The sequence below is a fragment of the Nematostella vectensis genome, chromosome 8, assembly GCF_932526225.1.
Source record: "Nematostella vectensis chromosome 8, jaNemVect1.1, whole genome shotgun sequence".
NCBI classification, from domain to species: Eukaryota; Metazoa; Cnidaria; class Anthozoa; order Actiniaria; family Edwardsiidae; genus Nematostella; species Nematostella vectensis.
This window is the reverse complement of record NC_064041.1, coordinates 6,914,076-6,933,177: the sequence shown is the minus strand read 5'-3', so window position 1 is coordinate 6,933,177 and position 19,102 is coordinate 6,914,076. Positions and strand designations below refer to the sequence as shown.

Here is a 19,102-nt window from a genome sequence, read left to right as displayed (position 1 = left end):
TCCCGTCGCTCGGTACGATCTCAGGTTTGTAGCCGATTCTTTGGTGAATACGAACCATCTTTTCTTGCTCGCTAGAAATTCCTGGTATCGCCGTAGCTTGCTTTGAGTTTGACTCGGTTTTTATGCCTTTGGACCAGCTTTCTTTTACTTTTTCATACTCCTCTAGGTCTTCTCTCTTAAGTTCTATCCTTGTAGGCTTTCTTCGAAGCATTATGGGCGAGTTACAGCAAAACAAAGCTACTCCACTACGCAAGATTGATTATTTTCTCGATGCACTCAATTCCTCTTTGAGAAATGGCGGGATTTTCCGAGTCATATACTTTGCCGTGGGGGTAGGGGTTGACAATTATGTAGCCCACATCAAAGCTAAAGCTACATTTTTTTTAATTGAATTCAGATATATCACGTTCAAAATCGTATATATATTAGTTCTGAACAATATTGTCATGTTCTGCTTTTGCTGGCTAAAAAGTAATTAAAAATAATAAAAAATAGGTTCGAATAACTACCCCTCCCATACACCCCCCCTCTGGATAAATTTGCGCAACTCGAGTAGCCCTGGGAACGACAACAAATCCAAGATGGCGGCCTTCATGGCTCAAAAACAGCAAACGCTGTCTCAAGCAGATCTGAGCAAAAAGGGAAGCATAGACGAACCTATTGTTAATCTTGTGGATTATATAAACGGACTGGATGCTTTTTTCACCACAAGCTCGTGTTCTGGAAGAATATCTGTCTTTACTGAGGTAGGAGTCGTTTTAAGAGATGGTCCATAGAGATGCGCAGTGCTCAAATTCTTTTGCGCTTTTTTTTAACAATAATGAAAATTATATGCCCAAAATTATAGAATTTTCAGGTAGAAATCAATAAACTTCCATTGAGACTAAAACATTCACTATAACTTGCTAGAGTAGCTCCGCGAGAATAGTAATGCAGTAGTGAGGCATTTACCCCCCACGCCTCCCCCCTCCTCCCATACTTATAGCCCCAGGGAGGGGCTAGGGTCATGATTTTAAGCTGTCACCCCTTGCATTCATATGCCCATGAGGTGCAAGCTGTACAACTACATAAAATTTGATGAGCCGTTATGTTTCAAAGCTTTGTCTACACATACTGTATACATTTTAGTAATTGTGAAGATAACAGTTCAAAAAATGAAAAACTAATTTTATTCATCTGATACTTGCCTTAGTCCACTGCACTGTATATTTATGATACCACTCAATGGGGTGTCTACAAAATGAAGACCTAAAACCTAAAACATGTAACCCCAAAAGCAACAACCCAAAAAGCTACAACCCCCAAAATGTTGCAGTTAGCCTAACTTGTTTCCCAAAATGGCTACACTGTCTGGAAGTTACATGTGGAATCAGTGATCAGATTTTATCAGATAATTAGCTAGTTCTTTTTTTTTTTTTCTTAATTAGGAAATAGGGAAAAGCACTACTTGTGTATGTCAATAAACTAAAAAAAACGGTAAGTCACCCGGTAAACTTTTCGGGAGTTTCTTCAAAAATCTTAATTGCCCGCTAACTTTATACAGGAAATCGCTCCATGTTCTAGTTGTGTCGAGTTGTAGAAAGTTTACATCACAGAGAAAAACATTCCACTGCCCGGTAAAAAGTGGGCCAATCAAGGCTTACATCATTTTATGGGATTTCCTTCCAACCAATCAGGTTTCATCTCTGTCAAATGATTTGACATTTCGATGTCACAGTGTGCCAAAAAGAATATAAACAGCTTTGCGAAATTATTAGAAGTTTTTCTACAAAATGGGACTTTATTTACTTGGTCTATGTCTTTCTTTTGAAAAATGCCGATGCCACAGCAATGTTTAGGGTGCAAGTTGTCTACAGACATCGACAAAACTAGGATTTCAATAACTATTTAGCCAATCTATTCAGACATAAACTTTGGAAATTATAATTGTCAGGAACCCGTATCGGCACGCTACGCTAAAGCTTTGGTTTGATAAACGCTCTTCCTCGCCAGGGAGTTTGAAAACATTTCTGGGGTGTTTCTCTAAATTACCAATAATTACCGGGTCTGTTAGGTTACTAGGAGAGTTTTCAGGATAATTTTTCGGGCAAAGGAGCGTGTCTGATAAATAAGTTCAACTACCATTTTCAATGGGACAAATAACGACGATTAAAAATGGTTTGTTCATTGGCGCGCACAAATGAGATTTCTTTCATTAAAAGCACTACAAAACTCGCTGAATTACCTCATTAGGATCCCTGATTCCATATGAAACTTTTGCGCTGTGTAGCATTTAAGAAACAAGGTAGACTAAATAATAACTGCAATTTTTGGTTGGTCATAGCTTTTGGGGTCACAAGTTTTAGGTATTAGATTTTAGGTCTTCGTTTTGTAGACACCCCCACTCAATTGCACAATTTGGCGAATTTCGGGTTTTTTAAATGACTAGTGCATAAAAGAAAAGACATTGTTGTCTTTCTCCCAGTTATGCAAGCACTCTCAAATGTTGCATGTTTTTGATAACTTACATCTAATGAATTTATTTATGCTGATATAAAAACAAAAACAGGGTCATGGACAACGAAAGAAATGCAGTGAGTGGAGATATATCACACATGGTCAAGCTGACTTAGAATCTGTGGTAGGTATTGTAAATAAATGATGTAAATAGCTCTAACAATTATCAAGCAATATAAGCCAAATCTGCATTTGATCCTTGTTGAGCTGGTAAAGATCTTTCTATATCTATTTTTGATTTAAATCTTAAATAGATAATTTGTGCTTTGTTTTAGCTTGAGTCATTAGAGGATTGTAAAAGAGATGCAGTACTTAAGTTTGAGCCTTTTGTGCTGCATGTTCAGTGCAAGAGTCTGGAGCATGCGCAACTCATGGTAAACTACAACATGTTAACCCTTTTGATGCTGGTCTGTTACTTTAGTAAATACCTCTGGGGCACCATTGCCTACACCTTAACAAACCCCCTGAGTATAACTCTGTACCCCTCTCTACTTGATATACCTCTAGAAACCCCCTATTTATACCACTGATGCCACTAGACCCCCTGAGTATAACTATAGACCCCTCTCAACTTGATAAACCTCTAGAAACCCCCTATTTATACCACTGATGCCACTAGACCCCCAGAGTATAACTATAGACCCCTCTCCACTTGATATACCTCTAGAAACCCCCTATTTATACCACTGATGCCACTAGACCCCCTGAGTAATAACTATAGACCCCTCTCCACTTGATATACCTCTAGAAACCCCCTATTTATACCACTGATGCCACTAGATCCCCAGAGTATAACTATAGACCCCTCTCAACTTGATATACCTCTAGAAACCCCCTATTTATACCACTGATGCCACCAGACCCCCAGAGTATAACTATAGACCCCTCTCTACTTGATATACCTCTAGAAACCCCCTATTTATACCACTGATGCCACCAGACCCCCAGAGTATAACTATAGACCCCTCTCCACTTGATATACCTCTATAAACCCCCTATTTATACCACTGATGCCACCAGACCCCCAGAGTATAACTATAGACCCCTCTCAACTTGATATACCTCTAGAAACCCCCTATTTATACCACTGATGCCACCAGACCCCCAGAGTATAACTATAGACCCCTCTCCACTTGATATACCTCTATAAACCCCCTATTTATACCACTGATGCCACCAGACCCCCTGAGTATAACTATAGACCCCTCTCCACTTGATATACCTCTAGAAACCCCCTATTTATACCACTGATGCCACCAGACCCCTAGAGTGTAACTAAAGACCCCTCTCAACTTGATATACCTCTAGAAACCCCCTATTTATACCACTGATGCCACTAGATCCCCTGAGTATAACTATAGACCCCTCTTAACTTGATATACCTCTAGAAACCCCCTATTTATACCACTGATGCCACCAGACCCCCAGAGTACAACTATAGACCCCTCTCAACTTGATATACCTCTAGAGACCCCCTATTTATACCACTGATGCCACCAGACCCCCAGAGTATAACTATAGACCCCTCTCAACTTGATATACCTCTAGAAACCCCCTATTTATACCACTGATGCCACTAGACCCCCAGAGTATAACTATAGACCCCTCTCCACTTGATATACCTCTAGAAACCCCCTATTTATACCACTGATGCCACTAGATCCCCAGAATATAACTATAGACCCCTCTCAACTTGATATACCTCTAGAAACCCCCTATTTATACCACTGATGCCACCAGACCCCCTGAGTATAACTATAGACCCCTCTCCACTTGGTATACCTCTAGAAACCCCCTATTTATACCACTGATGCCACTAGACCCCCAGAGTATAACTATAGACCCCTCTCAACTTGATATACCTCTAGAAACCCCCTATTTATACCACTGATGCCACTAGACCCCCAGAGTATAACTATAGACCCCTCTCCACTTGATATACCTCTAGAAACCCCCTATTTATACCACTGATGCCACTAGATCCCCAGAATATAACTATAGACCCCTCTCAACTTGATATACCTCTAGAAACCCCCTATTTATACCACTGATGCCACCAGACCCCCAGAGTATAACTATAGACCCCTCTCAACTTGATATACCTCTAGAAACCCCCTATTTATACCACTGATGCCACTAGACCCCCTGAGTATAACTATAGACCCCTCTCCACTTGATATACCTCTAGAAACCCCCTATTTATACCACTGATGCCACCAGACCCCCAGAGTATAACTATAGACCCCTCTCCACTTGATATACCTCTAGAAACCCCCTATTTATACCACTGATGCCACCAGACCCCCAGAGTATAACTATAGACCCCTCTCCACTTGATATACCTCTAGAAACCCCCTATTTATACCACTGATGCCACTAGACGCCCAGAGTATAACTATAGACCCCTCTCCACTTGATATACCTCTAGAAACCCCCTATTTATACCACTGATGCCACCAGTCCCCCTGAGTATAACTATAGACCCCTCTCTACTTGATATACCTCTAGAAACCCCCTATTTATACCACTGATGCCACTAGACCCCCAGAGTATAACTATAGACCCCTCTCTACTTGATATACCTCTAGAAACCCCCTATTTATACCACTGATGCCACCAGACCCCTAGAGTATAACTATAGACCCCTCTCCACTTGATATACCTCTATAAACCCCCTATTTATACCACTGATGCCACCAGACCCCTAGAGTATAACTATAGACCCCTCTCCACTTGATATACCTCTAGAAACCCCCTATTTATACCACTGATGCCACTAGATCCCCTGAGTATAACTATAGACCCCTCTCAACTTGATATACCTCTAGAAACCCCCTATTTATACCACTGATCCCACTAGACCCCCAGAGTATCACTCTGTACCCCTCTCTACTTGATATACCTCTAGAAACCCCCTATTTATACCACTGATGCCACCAGACCCCCAGAGTATAACTATAGACCCCTCTCAACTTGGTATACATCTAGAAATGCCCTATTTATACAACTGATGCCACCAGACCCCCTGAGTATAACTATAGACCCCTCTCCACTTGATATACCTCTAGAAACCCCCTATTTATACCACTGATGCCACTAGACCCCCAGAGTATAACTATAGACCCCTCTCCACTTGATATACCTCTAGAAACCCCCTATTTATACCACTGATGCCACTAGACCCCCAGAGTATAACTATAGACCCCTCTCAACTTGGTATACATCTAGAAATCCCCTATTTATACCACTGATGCCACCAGACCCCCTGAGTATAACTATAGACCCCTCTCCACTTGGTATACCTCTAGAAACCCCCTATTTATACCACTGATGCCACTAGACCCCCAGAGTATAACTATAGACCCCTCTCCACTTGATATACCTCTAGAAACCCCCTATTTATACCACTGATGCCACTAGACCCCCAGAGTATAACTATAGACCCCTCTCAACTTGATATACCTCTCAAAAACCCCCCATTGATACCACTAGAACCACATAGCTACAACTAAAAAAAAAACCAGTCATGCCACTAGACCCCCTGAGTATAACTATAGACCCCTCTCCACTTGATATACCTCTCAGAAACCCCCTATTTATACCACTGATGCCACCAGACCCCCAGAGTATAACTATAGACCCCTCTCAACTTGATATACCTCTAGAAACCCCCTATTTATACCACTGATCCCACTAGACCCCCTGAGTATAACTATAGACCCCTCTCAACTTGGTATACATCTAGAAATCCCCTATTTATACCACTGATGCCACTAGATCCCCTGAGTATAACTATAGACCCCTCTCAACTTGATATACCTCTAGAAACCCCCTATTTATACCACTGATCCCACTAGACCCCCAGAGTATAACTCTGTACCCCTCTCTACTTGATATACCTCTAGAAACCCCCTATTTATACCCTGATGCCACCAGACCCCTAGAGTGTAACTATAGACCCCTCTCCACTTGATATACCTCTAGAAACCCCCTATTTATACCACTGATGCCACTAGACCCCTAGAGTATAACTATAGACCCCTCTCCACTTGATATACCTCTAGAAACCCCCTATTTATACCACTGATGCCACTAGACCCCTAGAGTGTAACTATAGACCCCTCTCCACTTGATATACCTCTAGAAGCGTCCTATTTATACCACTGATGCCACTAGACCCCTAGAGTATAACTATAGACCCCTCTCCACTTGATATACCTCTAGAAACCCCCTATTTATACCACTGATGCCACTAGACCCCTAGAGTATAACTATAGACCCCTCTCAACTTGATATACCTCTAGAAACCCCCTATTTATACCACTGATGCCACCAGACCCCCAGAGTATAACTATAGACCCCTCTCAACTTGGTATACATCTAGAAATCCCCTATTTATACCACTGATGCCACCAGACCCCCTGAGTATAACTATAGACCCCTCTCCACTTGATATACCTCTATAAACCCCCTATTTATACCACTGATGCCACCAGACCCCCAGAGTATAACTATAGACCCCTCTCAACTTGATATACCTCTCAGAAATCCCCTATTTATACCTCTGATGCCACTAGACCCCCAGAGTATAACTATAGACCCCTCTCCACTTGATATACCTCTAGAAACCCCCTATTTATACCACTGATGCCACTAGATCCCCAGAGTATAACTATAGACCCCTCTCAACTTGATATACCTCTAGAAACCCCCTATTTATACCACTGATGCCACTAGACCCCCTGAGTATAACTATAGACCCCTCTCCACTTGGTATACCTCTAGAAACCCCCTATTTATACCACTGATGCCACTAGATCCCCAGAGTATAACTATAGACCCCTCTCAACTTGATATACCTCTAGAAACCCCCTATTTATACCACTGATGCCACTAGACCCCCTGAGTATAACTATAGACCCCTCTCCACTTGATATACCTCTAGAAACCCCCTATTTATACCACTGATGCCACTAGACCCCTGAGTATAACTCTGTACCCCTCTCTACTTGATATACCTCTAGAAACCCCCTATTTATACCACTGATGCCACCAGACCCCCAGAGTACAACTATAGACCCCTCTCCACTTGATATACCTCTAGAAACCCCCTATTTATACCACTGATTCCACTAGACCCCCAGAGTATAACTATAGACCCCTCTCAACTTGATATACCTCTAGAAACCCCCTATTTATACCACTGATGCCACTAGACCCCTAGAGTATAACTATAGACCCCTCTCCACTTGATATACCTCTAGAAACCCCCTATTTATACCACTGATGCCACTAGACCCCCTGAGTATAACTATAGACCCCTCTCCACTTGGTATACCTCTAGAAACCCCCTATTTATACCACTGATGCCACTAGACCCCCAGAGTATAACTATGGACCCCTCTCTACTTGGTATACCTCTAGAAACCCCCTATATATACCACTGATGCCACTAGACCCCCTGAGTATAACTATAGACCCCTCTCCACTTGATATACCTCTAGAAACCCCCTATATATACCACTGAGGCCACCAGTCCCCCTGAGTATAACTATAGACCCCTCTCAACTTGATATACCTCTCAGAAACCCCCCATTGATACCACTAGAACCACATGGCTACAACTAAAAAAAAATCCAGTTATGCCACCAGACCCCTAGAGTGTAACTATAGACCCCTCTCAACTTGATATACCTCTTGAAATCCCCTATTTATACCACTGGAACCCCCTGGCTACAACTCTTCAAAATGTAGTTATGCCACCAGACCCCTAGGGTATAGCTATAGACCCCTCTCAACTTGATATACCTCTTGAAACCCCCCTGGATGCACCTCAAGTAGCCTCCTAGATACAGCCCTGGAAACTCCTTGAGACACCTGAAAACCTTGGGCTTCACATCAAGCCCACCCCCACCCCCACCCCCCTAAATATACCTCTGGGCTGCCCCTTGAAACACCTCTAGACTGCCCCTCGACTGCCTCTGGATACACCCCTGGAACCTCCCTAAATACTTCCAAAGCTGGAAAGCCCGAGGGTACACCTGATATTAACTCTGCCAACACAGAAAAAAGCTATTACATAATTTGCATTTGTTTAAATTTTCTCAGCTTAAAGCTTCTTTGGAATCAGGCTATAAGAATTCTGGTATAGTGATAGGAAGAAAATCAAGATATATGATGGTAATTCCCTTGTTATTAATATTGTTTACAAGCCATCACTGTGCTGATTACTACAGTTGTACATGCAAATAATATGTGTGATTTAATATCCAGGCAGTCAGAAGCACTCATAGCTTAGAGGTTCCCCTGATTTGTAATGGGAATTTATTGGTCAGTAAGGAGGTAAGAAATGTATCATGCAAACTGTGCCCCTTTTTCACTATACTTTTGTGGGCAGTTAGATAATAATTCTTGGTATTTGTTTACTACATGAATTCTTGGTTTAGTGTCCAGCACTAAATTAGCGGCCTAAGTTATCAGATACATTATTGAAAAAGTTTCAAAAGGAATAATTAATTCTCAACCTTGAAGCAGTTCTAGTTAGACTAATTGCTGTTTTATGTGTTAAATCCAACTAAAGATTTTATGTATACTTACTGTATTATGGCTAAAAAAATTTCCAAGAGCACATAACAAAACATGCTTTCAATGATAAAATGTTGTGGTCAGTTATCATTACTTCCTTTCTAACATACTGTACCCCTCATCATTTAAGTTTATTGTGCTACAAGGTTACTATGGGATGATGCTTATTCATATTTTTCCACTTTGGGAAGGTACTTTTTTGAGGAAATTGTGAGTGTGTGTGTGTGAGTGTGAGTGGGGGGGAGGGGGAGAGTTGTGGGAGACGCTTAGTCATATTTTTCCACTTTGGGAAGCTACTTATTTGGGAAAATTGTGGGGAGGGGGGGGGGCTATTCAAGCAATTATAGCATTCTGTGTTTATAAAGCAGAAGTCTGAACTTTAGATTAAGGGCCCAGCTTAAAATAAGCATAATCTACCCTTGAATTTAGCCTCCCCATCAAGTTTTCAAGGTATTTCAATCTCTTTGTTTCTGGCAGTACATACAGTATGTTGTTGATATGGCTAACAAGAAAATGGAGGATAACAAAGATAGAATACAAAGGTCAGTTTCTTGTACAATGTTTGTATATCCTGCTACATGCCACTATGACAGTTTGAATGTTTGACGTTTTTTTTATCTGTATCTTAAAGGCTCTTGTTCCTTCTTCTCTGATGAATAGTGCCACATAAAAATAATGCAAAAAAGATGTTATTTTCAGTAGTAAACCAGATAAACGGTGAAATTTAATACATTCTGCAATAAAAGTAGTTTTTGTTTTGCCTGTATGTTTGAGAAAACACATAGGCAATTATATTTTGCCAGATAATCAAAGTTTTCAATGTTTTAAATAAATCATCACACAAGTTGGATGCAGGGCCTCTTTGCTAGAAGCCAATTATCAAATCAGTTTGTTTAAAATTGTTCAAGGTAGCGGCGACTTATTTTGGTGATCATCTCCATTTTGGCTGGTCGTTTGATGCTTGGCTGTTTTTGTCGTGCTTGGCTGGTTATTTGATGCTTGTCTGGTTGTTTGATTGGCTGGTCGTTTAGATCTAGGCTGGTTGTTTGGTGTCTGGCTGCTCGTTTGACTCAAGGCTGGTCGTTTGATACTTGGCTTTTTGTTTTATGCTTGTCTTGTTGTTTGGTACTTCGCTGGTAGTTTGATACTTGGCTGGTTGTTTGATACTTGGCTGGTTGTTTGATACTTGGCTGGTTGTTTGATACTTGGCTGGTTGTTTGATACTTGGCTGGTTTTTTGATACTTGGCTGGTTCTTTGATACTTGGCTGGTTGTTTGATACTTGGCTGGTTGTTTGATACTTGGCTGGTTGTTTGATACTTAGCTGGTTGTTTGATACTTGGCTGGTTCTTTGGTGCTTGGCTGGTTGTTTGATACTTGGCTGGTTGTTTGATACTTGGCTGGTTGTTTGATACTTGGCTGGTTGTTTGATACTTGGCTGGTTGTTTGATACTTGGCTGGTTGTTTGATACTTGGCTGTTTGTTTGATACTTGGCTGGTTGTTTGATACTTGGCTGGTTGTTTGATACTTGGCTGGTTGTTTGGTGCTTGGCTGGTTGTTTTATACTTGGCTGGTTCTTTGGTGCTTGTCTTGTTGTTTGGTACTTCGCTGGTAGTTTGATACTTGGCTGGTTGTTTGATACTTGGCTGGTAGTTTGATACTTGGCTGGTTGTTTTATACTTGGCTGGTTGTTTGGTGCTTTGCTGGCCGTTTGGTGCTTGGCTCGTTTGGTGCTTTGTCGTTTGATACTTGGCTGGTCGTTTGGTGCTTTGCTCGTTGTTTGGTGCTTGGCGCGTTGTTTGCCGCTTTGCAGATAAATGGAAATGGATTAAAAATAGTACTTAAGATTCGTTAAAGGTGTACGTTTACTCAAACATCGAAATTGCATCAGAATCAACCAACCAGGTGTTCCGCCTGTTATCCATTTCACGTAAAATTGATTTATTACTAATCATGAAACTTGGATGAAGTAAGCAATAAGATCCTACATTGTTTTGTTACACACTTAAATATTTTATTGAATTTTCTTAATACAAGCGTGCCATTTTAAAGTACCATTTTAAAGGGGCGCGTCAACTTATTAATTCCTGCTTTATGTTTTTGTAAAACCAGATTTTACACCAAATTAAAAGAGGCCATCCAGGCGGAAAAGAAAAAGAGAGGTAATTTTTTATTATGTAGCTCCTATGAAAAAAAAAAAAAAGAAAAACAATACAAAAAAGGCTCGAATTTGCTTGCTGGCTTCTCGTGGCAAGATGTGATTCCTTCATCCATAACTATGCTTTATCTATCTAAAAGAGGACGGATGCGCAGACTAATCCAGAAGTGATTATAGGAATATTAACACCCCCGCGTATCCGTGCCGCCTACTCATTTAAAGTTGTTTTTAGCCTTAGGGGCAAAATATCCACAACCAGCGCTTACAAATAAGCCAGAGCTGACGGGCGCAGCTATTTATGTGTTTATTTTGGCTTAACTTTGCGCCACTTCAAAATTCACTTGAAGTGGAAGGAAGAGAAAACAAATTAAATTTCTTCACCTAATGATCCGTAAGCGCTTAATAAGTTTCTTTTTGTTGTTGTTATTTTGACACGGAGTTCACGTGGAAGTCACGTGGTGGCTGTCGCCTATTAGACTTGAGCGACGAGTCCGTTTTAGTTCGAATGGTGCTCTCTACCGAACGGTCGCGTCGACATCTGTGTTCGTAAAAGGTGACGACCGGTCGGACAAACTAGTCAACGCCCTTTAGAAAATACGGTAAGATGTATTAATAAAATATTTTTTGTGTAGTATAAATCCAACAACTATGAAATCGAAAAAACAACATTTTTTTGCAACTTTTAAAAATCGCGCTTCGAAGAGAGAAAATAGAATATGGAATTGAGCTGCTCAGCTGCTTTACTTAATATTCTTGTCACTTGAACACTCACTCATACTCACTTACTTTAGTGTTCTCTAGTTAAAGAAGTATCAAACTTTCGCAGAAGTTTTGCCAAAACCGGTTTATACCCTCCTCCCGTCTCGCTTCTACACATAAATGTGGTGTTACACAGGATAACATGCAACAAAAACATTTCGCGATACATTGTATCGTAGAAGTTGTGTTGTCGCGCAACACAACTTTCCGCGCATAATTTCACGCACTCGGCAAAATGTAGCGTGTTTTTTACCAGCTTAAAAAACCTGCAACCCAGAATGACTATTATCTGGAATGTTATTCCTTATAACCATTTGTAACCGCTTGCTCAGCAGGTACCAGCCGGCATTGCTGGGCGCCCTTATTTTTCTTCGGCAACTTCGGTTCGTATCCACATCCGACAACAAGCAAACTATTTTTTTATTATTATTTTTTTTTTTAAAGGATCCCACCTTGGTGTGTCCATGCATTGATTTAGGAATCAAATCCACGGCGTAGGCCAAAGATAATAATAACGTTAAAAATGAAGAACAAAAAACCTTTCTGGAAATAACTGGAATCAAACCCCGGCTGCTGAAAGCAAAGTCAAACGAGCTAAACACTAAACTACCGACCCACCGATTCATTAAGAATAGACCAAAATTAGACAATACATTGTTTATATCCTCCTTGATTCATCTGATCGTTCGAAAAAGTATGTCAAATTTCATCTATTTTTTCCGAACACAAAACTTAAATACCCACCACAATTAATCACACTGCTGTTATTATACACTGTGAAATTTCTGGGAAAACAAATGCAACAGAACATCATCATCCATACTTGGTAATGCGTACAAGATATTTCAAGGCCGATATTCGAATATCGACATCTGAGGCCCCTAAATTTTCACTCCAGAAATTTACGAAAGAGTGAGTGAGTAAGTGAAGAGTTTCCTCTTTTAACGCGTACCGTAAATGATCCAATAAACGCCCCCTATCTAAAGAAGCCTAATGAACGCCCCCCTCCCTAAGCTTACAAGTTTGAAATGAACGCCCCTCTCTAATAAACGCCCCATCTATTTAACGCCCGCCTACCCTCCCTCCCAGGTTAAAAAAATAAACAACGTAAGAATTTCTTTAATGTAAATCAAATTTAATCTATCAGAGTTTGGCTTCTACTGGGGGAGACTTGCTTAATGTCTGCTACACAGGCTTTAATTTAACTTGATCCTGACTGAGACTAGAACCCCACTGCAATTGGGTTTGTTACATTTTCATAGTTTGTAAGGAACGCCCCTCTCTAATAAACGCCTCCTATCTATTGAACGCCCCCTCTCGGACCAGCGAAATTTAATAAACGCCCCGGGCCTTTATTAGATCATTTACGGTAATCCGCGAGTTAAAAATTTGGCTCAATTCGTCGGTACTAAGCGTAAGAGGAATTCCCTGCTAGCAGAGGCCTCTTTTCTCCCAGCGAAATACAGAGAAAAGAGGCCTCTGCTAGCAGGGAATAAGGGGAAACACCTGTGCTCGAACCATTTTGCTGATGATTGCTTCAAACGGATGCCCAAAAAGGGAATATCTTCCGACATTGCAACAACAACCAAGAAGGAAGCGAATCTAGCCGAAAACGATCACAACCGATGGCATATTTATAGCTGTGGCATCGGTTGTGCTAGTCATAGCATCTTTTAAAGTTGGATTCTGTGGGAAACTATATGCTTTTTCAGTATTTCCCAAAATGCAATATAACAGAATAAAGCCTGACAATCTGGTCATTTTCTGTCACAATTCGAGAATTCGAGATTTAAATGTCTCCCAAAAGAATATCACGTTTGTACTTGTGATGTACTTTACAGTTGGGTAGATTGGCGCGGTACTAATGTTCTGACTTCAACACAGGCCTCCTTTTGGTGTAAATTCGGTCCCCGTCCGCGTATCCTTTTTTTTTCTGACGAAAATTAACAAGAAGGAAAAAAAATGAAGCTCTTTTATTATTCAGTCTATTCACTTAACCTTTGGACGTAATGTTTTAGTAAATAAAAGTTTTTGGCCCTAGTTTAAGGTGGCCCTTGTGTTGCGAAACTCGCAAAACCCTGCAATGTTTACGTATCGATCGCAGATGGTCGGAGAAGGATGGTTGTGTACGATCATATGGAAATTATAAGGAAGTTCACCCTGCGATCGTTTGTGAAAATACGGAAACCACGCTCTATTTGCAAACGAAAAGGATTCAGAATTCCACGTGAAGGGTGCAAAGACTAATTCGGCTGTAAGAATAAAACCCGAATTATTAGGTTATCTCTATCTATTCAAATAATTGAGACCCCGACCCTTTGTAACAGAGCCCAATGCTGATAAAAGGAGAGGGAGCCGAAGAACGCCACATCTTGAATCAGAAAAAACGAGCAGTGTACAAGATGTCTTATCAAATGATGACAGTGAAGACATAGAAGACTGCTTAGCGGGTTTCTATGGCGATCTAGATGACAAGTGACAATTGTAAAGTAAGTTGCTGTTGCTAAAAGGAATGGTAAACCTTTCAAACAAGAGAGAATGGGGTGTGTTAAAAAATATAAATTGTGGTTATTGCAGGCCTTTGAAACATGTTAAAATTACCCAAATGCTATTTAAATGGTTGTGATAAAAATGTGATAAAAATATAAAGGGTGGTTATAACGGGCCTTTAAAATTACCCAAATGCTATTTAAATGGTTGTGATAAAAATGTGATAAAAATATAAAGGGTGGTTATTACGGGCCTTTCAAACATGTTAAAATTACCCAAATGCTATTTAAAAGGTTGTAAAAAAATGTGATAAAAATGTGATAAAAATATAAAGGGTATGCTTATTACATGCCTTTCAAACATGTTAAAATTACCTAAATGCTATTTAGGCCAAGTAAAAATAAAAATATCGTCCTGATAAAATAAAAATAGGGAGCATGCGGCCCTTTTTATTTGTTATTGTTTACTTCCATATCCATACCCCCCCCCCCCCCTCCTTGAGAGGATTGGAAATTCCGGGGAGGTGTGGGGCTCAAAGGCCCAGGAATTTCCAGAGGGAGGGAGGAGGGGGGGGGGGGGGGGGGGGTAAAATGCCCTTTTTTCTTAACAGTTATTGTATTTATTTTTTTCCAGGGGGTTGGAAATTCCAGGGAGGTGGGGGTTCAAACGCCAGGAATTTCCAGAGGGGAGGGGGGGGGGGGGTGAAATGCCCTTTTCCTTAACAGTAACTGTATTTATTTTTTTACAGGTGGGGAAATTCCAGTGGAGGGGGGTCATACCTCCGACCCCCTCAATAGGGGGGAGGGTATGGATATTTTCTGGAACTACACATTTGTTCTTTATTTTTTCTCCTTGGTTTATCAAAGATTTGTACGGTTTACAAAGGAAATTTCCGCGTTGTTGCGAACGGGTGAAAAAAATCATAAAAATCGTCCCTTGAACCGGGACGTCTGCCTTTATTTTAGTGCCCAAGCTCCGCTAACGCACCAAATTTGATATTCTTAGGAACAAAGCAGCAGAAATAACTAAATAAAAAATCGAAAAAAATTGATGCGGCCCTGAAAAAGGACGCGGGCGGGGACGATAAACATTTTTTTTACTTGGCCTTAAATGGTTGTTTTTCTGTTGCTAGCCTGTGTGCTAGTGTTTGATGGTGTTTTTATCGCGACGAATCAACGAAAACCATCCTCGAGCGATCGTAGCCGATTTTGCTTTTCACTACAGTGCCGTAACAGGCCTCGAAATATTGGAGGGGCACAATACAGAAACATTAAGAAAATATTTGGGGCACCGCCACGCCCCTGTCATTTTTGAAAATATACGGCCCTGCACTACGCTAGTGTCAGGCTGCAATGGCTTCTACTAAAATGCGCAGTAGTTCAAAACTCAACCATTTTTTGTTTCCCTCGTCTTTTGTCAAAGAAATGGCGTTAATTTTTCAAAAGAAATGCATGGAAAGTTGGACGTTTTGATGTATATACGAAAATAACTTTTTTTTTTCGTTGGTTTTTGTTGGAAATGGGTTTTTTGATTGATTCAGTATTTTTTTTTTTTAGATTTCCCCACCAGCAACCACAGCACTGTGATTAAATGGCTTGTCAAGGAAATTCAACAGGCAAGGGCAGGAACACAACAGAAAAAATCTATGTTCCTAATCCCATCGACAAAGAAACCAAGTTCGTCCTTATAATGTTGGCCTGTTTAGTAAGCGTATCAGGAGTGATTGGGAATTCTCTGATTCTACACTACAAGCGAAAAGAGAAGAAGAACACGGTCCGATTACAAAGAGCTCTTGATCGCGCACACGTAATTTATGCTTTTATTCAGAGTCACGCTTATTCGGACCTCTTAGGGAGCATAATTGGTCTTCCTGTTTTATTAGCGCTGCTGTTTGACGTTGCGCGAAATGACTGGGACTGTAAATTGTATAAGTTTATCACGTTTCTGTTTCCTTCCATAACTGTACTCAATGTTTTAGTGATTGCAGTGGAGAGATATTTAGGGAGTTTTCACGTGTTGCTGGTGCCAAGGAAGCAAACCGTTCGCCGCTTGCTTGCCTGTGTTTGGGTTTTCGGTGGCCTTTCCGCACTTGCCCCCGCTGCGTGTTACAAGAATCTAAGAGTCGATATGGACGAGCATCGATACACTATTGGATGTCTTTACGATAAGTCGGTGCCTGCATTTGGGGTTATGCTTTATAGTTACCTCGTGCTGTTTTACGTATTCCCTTGTATTATTCTGAGTTTTGTGGCTTTTAGAGTTACAAGACTTCTCAACAGGCGACGAACTCCAAGACGAAGCTTTCAACATAAAGGTTCCCGCCTACTGATCAACGTTCTCATCGCGTTTGTTGTTCCATATTCACTGTGGGTCTTGCTCACAGCTCTAAGACTTGTTATCAATCCAGAGCTAACATATCAGCAAGACACGATTTTGCGTTACGTGTTTTCCGTCATAGCCTTCTCAAATGGAGTAGTTAATCCATTTATTTATCTTTACTACTCCGATGAATTCCTTGATCGGCTGCGAAAGAATTTGAGGATTAACACCGTGCAGTTTAACATTGGCAGCCCACAACGGGATCAACACTCGGTATCGAATCACGAAGGCATAGAAGTCGATGTCGTTCAAGCTTCTTCACCTCTGAGACTATCGGTACAAGATATAAAGCTTACAAAAGTTGTAAAAAACGGTCCTACCTCTCGTTGTGAGGCAACATCTACTTCATCTTCAGTTGAGGTACCAACTACCTCTCACAGTGCTATCACCTATCCGCTACCTTCTACTGCTCAATGTGATGTACCATCCACCCTCCCTTCAACTAGGCCCTGTCCCTTCACTGCTTACTTTCATGTACCATGTACCCCTCCACCTTCCACACCCTGTCACTCCACTGCTTACTGTGACGTACCATGTACCCCTCCACCAACCACACCCTATCTCTCCACTGCTCACCGTGATGTACCATGTGCCCCTCAACCTAACACATCCTATCCCTCCAATGCTCACTGTGATGTACCATGTACCCCTCCACCTAACACATCCCGTCCCTCTACTGCTCACCGTGATGTACCATGTGCCCCTCAACCTAACACATCCTATCCCTCCAATGCTCACTGTGATGTACCATGTACCCCTCCACATAACACATCCTGTCCCTCCACTGCTCACCATTATGTTCCATGTACCCCTCCACCAACCACCCCCTGTCTCTTCACTGCTCACCGTGATGTACCATATACCCCTCCATCTACCACACCCTGTCTCTCCACTGCTCACTGTGATGTACCATATACCCCTCCATCTACCACACCCTGTCTCTCCACTGCTCACTGTGATGTACCATATAGCCCTCCATCTACCACACCCTGTCTCTCCACTGCTCACTGTGATGTACCATGTACCCCTCCATCTACCACACCCTGTCTCTCCACTGCTCACTGTGATGTACCATGTACCCCTCCATCTACCACACCCTGTCTCTCCACTGCTCACTGTGATGTACCATATACCCCTCCATCTACCACACCCTGTCTCTCCACTGCTCACTGTGATGTACCCCTCCATCTACCACACCCTGTCTCTCCACTGCTCACTGTGATGTACCCCTCCATCTACCACACCCTGTCTCTCCACTGCTCACTGTGATTCACCCCTCCATCTACCACACCCTGTCTCTCCACTGCTCACTGTGATGTACCCTTCCATCTACCACACCCTGTCTCTCCACTTCTCACTGTGATGTACCATATACCCCTCCATCTACCACACCCTGTCTCTCCACTGCTCGTGATGTACCCCTCCATCTACCACACCCTGTCTCTCCACTGCTCACTGTGATGTACCCCCCATCTACCACACCCTGTCTCTCCACTGCTCACTTTGATGTACCCCTCCATCTACCACACCCTGTCTCTCTCTTTTTTTTTTTAAGGCAGTATTGCTACCTGTTTATTATTAGACTAAAGATGCAATCCAGCAATCTTCTCTATAATAATTGTAGTTTAAGAACAAATTGTTCCCTGGTAAAATTGACATTTAAATAAAGACCCTTTTTGTCTCTTGCCAGGGGCTCTTAAAAGGCCATTTTTTGTTAGTGCCACAGCGTCTTCATTGAGCAGACTTTTTTAAATCGCGCGCACGAACAGGCAAATTAGCTACGCATGACGTTGGCGACGAGGCTGCATGCACAAATTACAGTTAAGAGTCATTAGATTGTCTAATCAGTGTGCGTCTACATTTATACTGTGACACTATAATATCAGAATGTGGGAAAGTTGATTGCCCCTACCTATAAGCTCCTGCGAATACTTGAGCGCGACACGATAAAAACGCGGGCTTACGCGGATTATCCTCTTGCAAACCCGGTGAATATTATGATTTGCGCGAGTTCCCACCGCGGAAGAACCCAGTCTCCGGTTGCGAATACTGTAGTCGCTTAAGACACAGTTAGAACTCAAGTAGACGCAAGTACTCACCCATAGGCAAACGTGGGACTTACACAGGTTTCATTCATGCATAGGTTTCATGTGTTATCACCTGTCTGCACCGCCGCAAGGCGCAAGCCACTGGTATACGCAGAAGCATGAGGGGGAGGATTCTCCAAAAAGGAAG

The 19,102-nt window shown here is 41.7% G+C and overlaps 1 protein-coding gene across 8 annotated transcripts; it reads left to right on the top strand.

Annotated features, from left to right (window-relative positions):
• Positions 1 to 562: 562 nt before the first annotated feature.
• Positions 563 to 18,552, top strand: LOC5515265 (tRNA wybutosine-synthesizing protein 3 homolog). 8 transcript variants are annotated; one of them, XM_048731379.1, is made up of 9 exons: positions 563 to 746; positions 2,549 to 2,620; positions 2,772 to 2,870; positions 8,605 to 8,676; positions 8,770 to 8,838; positions 9,559 to 9,623; positions 11,194 to 11,243; positions 14,326 to 14,487; positions 16,045 to 16,239. In XM_048731379.1, exons 1-8 carry the CDS (start codon positions 582 to 584, stop codon positions 14,475 to 14,477), a joined length of 744 nt encoding a protein of 247 aa, XP_048587336.1. In that variant the 5' UTR covers positions 563 to 581; the 3' UTR covers positions 14,478 to 14,487; positions 16,045 to 16,239. The 8 variants fall into 8 exon arrangements, with proteins under 8 accessions (XP_048587336.1, XP_048587337.1, XP_048587335.1 ...); XM_048731380.1 differs by lacking the exon at positions 8,605 to 8,676; XM_048731378.1 differs by lacking the exons at positions 563 to 746; positions 2,549 to 2,620; positions 2,772 to 2,870; ... (2 more) ...; positions 9,559 to 9,623; positions 11,194 to 11,243 and adding exons at positions 11,273 to 11,838; positions 18,091 to 18,184; positions 18,232 to 18,552 and having other exon boundaries at positions 16,045 to 17,827.
• The last annotated feature ends 550 nt before the right edge of the window (positions 18,553 to 19,102 follow it).

Bases quoted from the DNA above. Each gene is read 5' to 3' on its own strand.
- LOC5515265 (XM_048731374.1), top strand. From the start codon at position 16,079: ATGGCTTGTCAAGGAAATTCAACAGGCAAGGGCAGGAACACAACAGAA.